The sequence below is a fragment of the Tachysurus vachellii genome, chromosome 17, assembly GCF_030014155.1.
Source record: "Tachysurus vachellii isolate PV-2020 chromosome 17, HZAU_Pvac_v1, whole genome shotgun sequence".
Taxonomy (NCBI): Eukaryota; Metazoa; Chordata; class Actinopteri; order Siluriformes; family Bagridae; genus Tachysurus; species Tachysurus vachellii.
This window is the reverse complement of record NC_083476.1, coordinates 16,026,678-16,035,310: the sequence shown is the minus strand read 5'-3', so window position 1 is coordinate 16,035,310 and position 8,633 is coordinate 16,026,678. Positions and strand designations below refer to the sequence as shown.

The 8,633-nt window shown below is 36.4% G+C and overlaps 1 protein-coding gene across 1 annotated transcript; it reads left to right on the top strand.

Moving 5' to 3' along the window:
- Positions 1-4,631: 4,631 nt before the first annotated feature.
- LOC132859965 (methyltransferase-like protein 27) lies at positions 4,632-7,339 on the top strand. Its single transcript, XM_060890973.1, has 5 exons — positions 4,632-4,753; positions 4,859-4,987; positions 5,105-5,240; positions 6,805-6,897; positions 7,011-7,339. The coding sequence occupies exons 1-5, from the start codon at positions 4,637-4,639 to the stop codon at positions 7,214-7,216; spliced, it is 681 nt and encodes a 226-aa protein (XP_060746956.1). The 5' UTR covers positions 4,632-4,636; the 3' UTR covers positions 7,217-7,339.
- Positions 7,340-8,633: the final 1,294 nt, after the last annotated feature.

Genomic DNA, 8,633 nt, shown 5'->3' with positions numbered 1-8,633 from the left:
TGAGGCATGACTTACATAATAAGTATACTAATGACATACAAGTATAATATAACATAACGGCTTTAGCCATTGCTAACTTGCTTTGTCTCATATTAAACTTAAAATTAAATACAATTATATGAACTAAATTCGCTGATAAAGCTGTAGCAAGTGAGTTAAAGCAGAACTTAAAGCTTTAAAACTAAAAGTGGTTGCTTTTTTAATGTCTTGCTGTCCATATGTATAACAGAACATCTTAATCTTTATACAATTTTAATTACAAACACTTAAATGTGATGTCTAACTAGTTAGCAATTGCCAACCCATATACAGCGATAACTAGATTAAGGCTGTTAAGTTTAGTTGGCGTTTACTAGCTAGTTATAATTCAACTAATTGTTTTTTAGAACCCGATTCTTTAGTAGTTTTGTTCAGAAAATGACACGAAGAATTAAATAAAGCGACTACCTGACTCCTTCAGTCCTCCGGTTATTGTTCCAGGCCGTATATTTTCCGATTGCTCCCGACAAAGACGAACAACAACACGGCTGAAAGTTGCAGCTTGAACCGAAATAACTAGATAACTGGCCTTTTTGCGCTGCATGCAATCAGCATAAAATCAACGCCAAGCGGACATTTTTGCCACGTACTCTAGGATCATATGATATGATAGATATTATAGTCTAGATAGATTAATGATATTAATCATAAATATAAAGGCAGGGCTCTCAAGTTTTGAAAACAGGCAAGCGTGACATCTCCAACCGCCGCCCCCGAAAAGAGAAAAACAATAATGGGGTAGTTGTGTTAGGTAAGGATCGCTGACCGCAATTTAACCAAATACACCAAGTATTTGTTGAATTTCCATTTAGTAATTTGTGTGTGTGTGTGTGTGTGTGTGTGTGTGTGTGTGAGAGAGAGAGAGAGAGAGAGAGAGAGAGAGAGAGAGAGAGAGAGAGATTATGACTGGTGTTGTTTATTGTAAGTGTTTGTTGCCTTTTTAGACTCCTTTATCATTTGTAATGTTGCTCCCATTTAAAACAGTTCGGCTCAAGCCCAGACATTTTTAGGGTCATGATTGTTTCGTTTTGCGGTTTTGTTCAAAACGACCATCGAAAATACCCTCGCTAATGAATTTTTTTTCTTCATTGGTTGTTGCATTAAATCTTACCCAGATAGTTCTTTTTTCTGATAAGTGTCAGGCTCGACTAAGCGGTGCGTGAGAAATACGATGTGTGGCGGGAGAGCGTGAGAAAAGACCGAAATGAGATCTCTCAATGCGTGACACTTGACAGCCCTGTAAAGGTATTGTATGGCTTTTTAACATGCTGCTGCGATTTAATATTTGGCTAAGTAGAGTAAGATTGTCAGAAGTTTGCCTTCAGAGGCGCTCTACAGGCGAGAAGGTGAACAGCAAAAAGTTAAAATCTCCTGAAGTTCATAAACTGTTTACAACCATGGACTTCTTTCAGTCTCTCAGAACTCCACAGACCTTTTAATGATTGTGAAACTATTTCATTTTATGAACACAGTCCAAGAATTGTAAGCATTTTTAAGGTGGACTAAGACTTGCATGCCGTTGCAATCTGTTAAAACTGAATATTTCACTCACAGAGAACAAATCTCACAGTTACACAGTCAACATTGCAATATTTATGACATATGTTTATAAACATGCGTCATATGTTTATATCCTGTTAAAAATGTATTAAAAGAAATATGACCCGTCAAATTGATTTACTACACGAGTAATGAAACATTCTTAACATTTTATGACATGTTAAGATAGGAATGAATAACTATGGCTTATGATTGAGCCAGAGGGGACTTAAAGATTAGCACATTTGCCTCACACCTTCACCTGTTTTTGCTCTGTGTTTGCACAGGTTGCATGTTCTCTGTGTGCTTTGGTGGTTTCCTCGCCGTCCAAAAACGTGTTACAGTATAGGCTTATTGGTATCTCTAAATTGTCCGGAGTGTGTACAGTTATGCCCTTCGATGGGTTATTACTCTGTCCAAGGTGTCCTCAGAATTCTGCCTTTAGACCCTGGTTTATGCTTTAGGTTTGATCAAAAACACTGTACTTAAGACTAAGAGGCAGGATATAGTGAAAGAGATAGTTTACTGTATGCAAAGAGAGACTGAACAGTCCATAGTTGAAAACAATTGGCTTTTATACTGAGGCATGTAGAGGGCACACTCAAAATCATAGATAATGTTCAAGGCTAAAATAAGGGAAAAACAGAACACAAGCACTAAGCATAATAATAAATGCACAAAATGTTTTTTTTTTTTTTTGTTAGTAAAGATGTATAATTGTCGCTGTGGTAAAATGTCTGTAGGATGCGTGTTTAACAATTATGGAAGGGGTCTCCATAATTAAGAGATGTTTAACTGTCGGTTTTCTACCATGGGAAAGTCTTTGGGACAGACAACTTTGTGCTTTGTGGATTCATCATAATATGACAACCTGCAATTATGTGTCATATTAACCTCAAGTGATAGAAACTAAACAGGCTGGTAAGGGAACATCAGCTTACAGCTGCACTAATGTGAGTAACAGCAAGGACTAATCTGTCATGCAGACATTTCACAATAACAGCCTACAGTTTTATGCAAATATTTTGGCACATTGGCCAAATTAGATTATTTTCCAAGAAAATACAACTGATGCAGCACTTTTTTAACCTTAAACAAACAAAAAAAAATCAGTAATGATTGTGGCATGTGCAAAAGTTTGTTCCCCTTTCAGAACTTAATTAACTCATTAGGCAGATCAAGAATTGTGATTAGGAATAACAACTGACTCTTCAACACTTCATTAATCTTCATTAATACTCAACAAGCATGGGCTCTTCTATGCAGTAGACTGTACGTCTGAAATGTATCTATATTTTAGTACAAATTTCTATTATATAACAGTTATATTTTTGTTTTCCAGAAGTTCTGGCAGATCCCAGGACCTTTGCTGATGTGAGGAATACAGTTCTTTCAGCTCATAAAAGCTTTTTTTAATTAAGTTTTTAATTAACTCATTTTCAGGGCTCTCAAGTTTTGAAGACAGGCAAGAGTGACATCTCCAACCCCCCACCCAAACAATAGGGCCTACCCTTTTCGCCACCTTCTCTGGGCCAGCATTCTGCAACCTGGACTTTTTAGGTGGCTTTCCTCTTATGGTGAATGAGAGGATGCTTAGTTGCCTTTTAGTTGACATCTTTGAAAGACAGATGCAATGATTAATGCATCCATGGCCAGGATATCAAATGTGACATGATTTTGAAAGTAACCTATATCATCGACAATGCAATACACTTTCATTTATTTAGTGCTAATAAAATTATTAAGCCTATTTGGAGAGAGATGTTTAATGTGACAAAATGTCAGTCATAGTGTGATAACGAAAATATGACTAGTCCCCCCCAAAAAAAGAAAATTTATGAGATAAAACATTCCAAAACTTAATATTTGAATTAAACAAAACATATTAAATTATACAATGTAGTGCTGTTGGTTAGTAGCCTTATTTTACTGAGATTTAATTAACAGAATTTATTGATACATTCATTATTTTGTAAAGTGTCATAAAACCGGTGCCCCCTGACACCATCTCAGGGCCCCCAGTTTGAGAACCACTGGCTTAGACTACTTGTTCTGTGCAGGTGTTGTCAGTGAACAGGCTGTAAAACTGTTGGCTGTTACAGACATGAAAAACTGATGCTGATGATCTGGGAAACATCTCTAACAGCAGTCAAAATGTCATTGTTTGTGTCAAACAAGTTGCGTTAAATCTTACCCAGATACAATAGTGCTTTTATATGATTTGCTATTGTGTAGCCTCTTTTTTGATTGGCTAATAAGTGGCAGGCTTGACTAAAAACTCCAGGGGAGACGCGCTTGAATCCTGCCCGGTTCCATAGAGAGAGCGCTGCGGCATATTAAATACAGGGCTATCAAGTATCACGCATTGAGCGTGACAGTCACTCATTTCAGTCTTTTTTCACGCTCTCCCGCCACACATTGTATTTCTCACGCAGATATGCCGCAGCGCCCAAAATGTATCTATCCGCACCGCTGTCTCTATGGAACCGGGCAGGAATCAAGCGTGTCTTTCCTGGAGTTCGTAGTCGAGCCTGCCACTTATCAGCCAATCAAAAAAAGAGGCTACACAATAGGCAATCAGAAAATAGAGCTATTGTATATTTAAGATTTAACGCAACAACCAATGAAAAAAACATATTAATTAGCGAGGGTGTTTTTGATTGTCGGTTTGAACAAAACCTCAACACGAAACAGCTTGTCTCTGGATGGGACATTGTCCTCAATCATGACCCTAAAAATGGCTGGGCTTGAGCCGAACTGTTTTAAATGGGAGCAACATTACAAATGATAAAGGGGGTTGGAGATGTCACTCTTTCCTGTTTTCAAAACTTGAGAGCCCTGTAAATATATGAGAAATTGTAAGTTTTTCTCCGTGAGAAATACAATTTGTGGCGGGAGAGCATGGAGCCCTGCATTAGGCAGATCAAGAATTGTGATTAGGAATAACAACTGACTCTTCAACACTTCATTAACACAACTTCATTAATACTCAACAAGCATGGGCTGTACATTTGAAATTTCTATTATGTAACAGTAATATTTTTGTTTTTCAGAAGTTATGGCAGATCCCAGGACCTTTGCAGATGTGAGGAAAAACTATCTTTCAGCTCATAAAAGCTCAGGGATCAAGGAAAAGGTTGCGTTCTACAGCTCCTGGGCCGAGAACTATGAAGAAGTAAGCAGCACAAAATCACACACTTTTAGAAAAGTATGCTTGTTATGCTTTCAATACTGAACCTGATCCACCATGCAATGAATGTGTTTAAAATTGTTTTGGAAGGATTCGGCAATATTGGACTACCGTGCTCCTTTCTTAGCTGCAAAATGCATTGCTTCACACTTCACCGGCGAGAAAGAGAGAGCTATTATTTTGGACGTGGCATGTGGGACAGGGCTGGTCTCTGGAAATGTAAGAGAAGAATTTTCATGTTTTAATATCAATTTTATGTTCCTTCTATCTGCTGTTGTTTCACATGATGTACTTGATGGACCATCTAAGATAGTGTGAATTATTGTCTTTGTGCAGTTAAAGAAAAATGGATTTTGCCACTTTGTGGGCTTGGATGGAAGCGAGAAAATGTTGAGTATGGCCAGAAAAACAGGTCTTTATCAGGAGCTTAAGCAGTGCATGCTGTGTGAGGATCCCTTGCCTGTTCAAGATGGTAAGAGCTGCTTCTTATACTGTAGAATCCTAACTAATAATGAAATTGTGACAGGATGGATTGTTAATCAGACCACCCACACTACAACATGTTCCCAGAATAAAACACCTTCAAATTACGATCAGGAATCAGGAGTTCAATCCAGTAATACTGACTAATTAAACCTAGGATTTTCAGAATGTCTAGTAAACAAACATGACCTCACATCATCAGAGACATGGCGGATGAGATCGGCTTTCATGTGTAATGACAAGATTATCTTTTCATAATAGCCAGTCATCATCCCCCACAAAGTCATAAATCAAATACGTAAATTTACATACCCCTCATTACAGTCTAACATAACTTATGTAATAAACATACAGTGCATAACTATTCACCCCCTCATACTTTTACACGTTTTATAGTATATGTACAACCTGGAAGTTAAATTAATTATGAGGGTTATTATTATTATCCTTTATTGAGGATTTTAAGTCATGAATTTACTCAACGTACTCCATAGTGGGAGGGAAAAACTATACAGTTTTCAAAATGATTTACAAATAAAAAAATGTATTCAGTTCTGGTAAAACCAGTCACCTTGAGATAATTACACATAATGAGTTCACCTTTTTTATGTGATTTAAAATAACAATGTGAATTTGGAAGGTCCCAAAATTTGATATAGACTAGAAGTAAATAAATGTAGCATATAAACGGTCAATTTTAAATGTATTCCTAATGAGCAAATCAGTAGCAATGGTGCCAATGAAAAACTCACTGACATGATTATCCTCATCTGGGGGACACAGAATAGTACCATTATAGATAATTTTCATTTCAAACTGGGTTTTATATTGTCATAAAGTGCAATTAACCAAATAACCAAGAAATAAATTTTAGTATTTTAGTTGTAAGATGAAATCTCTCTATGGAGGCGAACGAGCGATCAAAAACCAATTCACAGAAAGTATATGGAACAATCATGACTGACTTACAGACTGGGTAAAGTGGAGAGTTTCGCTTTGAGATTGAAATTGTACTAGAGATTTAATTAAATAGCATTTAAGATAACTTAAGAAGACTGTCATTTAATCAGATTACAATATGAACCTTTCTAGACGACTGCTGGCCTTTCATATATGTCATTATAATAATGATTATAGTCATGTATAGTTTCAGTAAAATACAAACAAATATATTAAAGTCTCTTCTTAATATATTGTGAGAGCTAACAGTGCCCTTGCCTTCTGTTATTACTGATTCACTCGAATAACAGGATCTCTCATGAGAAAAAGACGAGTCATCTCACAAAGTCAGCTCGAGAGCAAGCCATTATTAGTGTCAGATATAGAAATAACAGAGATAATTTCTCAGGCGCAATGACAGCACTTCATGGTCATGTTTAGTAAGTTTGTGATTCACTGCTAGCAGAGAATCCAATAAAAGTAACAAATGTGATTAGACAGTCTTTCAGGTGTAGTTTACTCAGACTATATGGACTTGCAGTTTGTAGTCACCCAGCACTGTACAGGACTAGTGGATGTTTCACTAAGATGTTTCATTCTTTGTATTATTGTAGAGTCGTATGATGTTGTAGTAATTGTGGGAGCTCTGAGTATTGGAAACGTGCCAGTGGAAATCATCAAGGAGCTCTGGCAAGCCACCAAGCCGGGTAGGAACATCTTGATCACCTCCAAGTCTGTTATGCTGTGTTCTTATTTTGAGACATGTAACGTAATGTTCATGAGGTGAGGAAATATGGGCTGTATTGTGTTTTTACTACAGGTGGCTATGTGTGCATGACTACAAGAGGGAATGCTGATAATCACGAATACAAAACTGAGATGGAACGTGCGATTCTTGCGATGGAGGAAGAAAAGAAATGGAGACGTGTCGCTGTCGATGTAGTGGACGAGTGGGAGAAGGCCGTGTCTGACCATGAGTGTGGATACATAAGTGGAGTTGTTTATCTATATCAGAAAGTGTTTTAAATTCAGAATTGATTGTGCTAGGAGCAAGAAAAGCATATTATATGTGTGGATGGTCTTTAAATAATAGCCTAATAGTGATTTTATGTATACAAATTTGGCAGGTCAATGGGACAAAACCAATGACTAATGTAAACAATTAGAGGAACTTTTTTAAATCCAATTATATTTTGAACAATGTCTCCTCAGTTAAGTCTTGTTGTTAAGTAATATATCCCCACTAACCAAGCACTACATTGATAATCAAAATAATGATTTGGCATTGAACTTTTTATAACATTAAATAATGTTATACCACAACTGTGTTGGTTTCTTTATTCTGAATGGTCATAAGGTGTTGAATAGGTTTCTGTAACAGCAGCTCAGAGAGTCGTTAGAGCTACAATTTTAAATCTAAATTTTATGGAACATTTTCTAAATTGTTGTCAGCTGTGAATATGTGGTAGTCTAGTGTTTAAGGTACTGGTCTGCCAAATGGAAGGTTGTGAGTTCAAACCTCAGGTCCACTAAGCTACCAGCCCTTAACCCTCAATTGCTCAGTTATATAAAATGAGATTAAAATGTACGATTCTCTGGGTAAGGATGTCTGCCAAATTCGGTAATTGTATAGGAACTTTTCATTTACAGAGACTGAAATAAGAAGAGTCTAAACAAGCACTTGAGTGGCCTGTTGGGATAGAAATGGACAAATCTGATGTTGCTAGTGTGCGAGGACTGTTGATCAGAACTGTTAGAGGAAAAGGACAGTTTGGTTGTCCATGGTTACCCCAAGGTTGGTGAGAGAGAGAGAGAGAGAGAGAGAGAGAGAGAGAGAGAGAGAGAGAGAGAGAGAGAGAGAGGAAAGGATTAGCAAAATCAAAGAGAACTGGTTCAAGATGTTATTCATTCTACCAACATCTATTTATTAGTCTTCATATTAATCTGATCATACTAGAAGATAGATTTCTTTTTATCATCTATCACTAGATGGCAGCCTTACTACACAATTAATTGCTGTTTCTTCAATCCCATGTTATACCTGTACTATGTATTTCTATTTAGATATAAAGATGGAATAGATCAATTATACAAAGATGAACGTTTGATACTTTAAGGAAGCTTTTCTCGCTTCATTCGCGTGGCTTGCTCCTTTGGAGTACATATAAACTGTCACAATTATATTCTGAAGTTATATATTTCTATAAAACTGCTTTGTGACAATGTTTACTCATAAAAGCATTATACAAATAAAATCAAATTGATTTGAACTGAAGCTCATTTGTCTATATCTGGACGAGATTATATATTGAGAAACCAAAGCCATCCTCTAACTCATTACATTGTCCTCATTTTCACTTGAAAATGTTTAAAAAATGTTTTCCTTACAAAAGAAAAGTAGACCAGATTTTAAAATTTGATAAATTCATATTTGTCATATTTA

Excerpts from the sequence above, each read along its gene's own strand:
- LOC132859965 (XM_060890973.1), top strand. The coding sequence starts at position 4,637 with ATGGCAGATCCCAGGACCTTTGCAGATGTGAGGAAAAACTATCTTTCA. Across the intron at positions 5,241-6,804 it reads TCCCTTGCCTGTTCAAGATG|AGTCGTATGATGTTGTAGTA; the intron begins GTAAGAGCTGCT and ends GTATTATTGTAG. Across the intron at positions 6,898-7,010 it reads CTGGCAAGCCACCAAGCCGG|GTGGCTATGTGTGCATGACT; the intron begins GTAGGAACATCT and ends TTTTTACTACAG.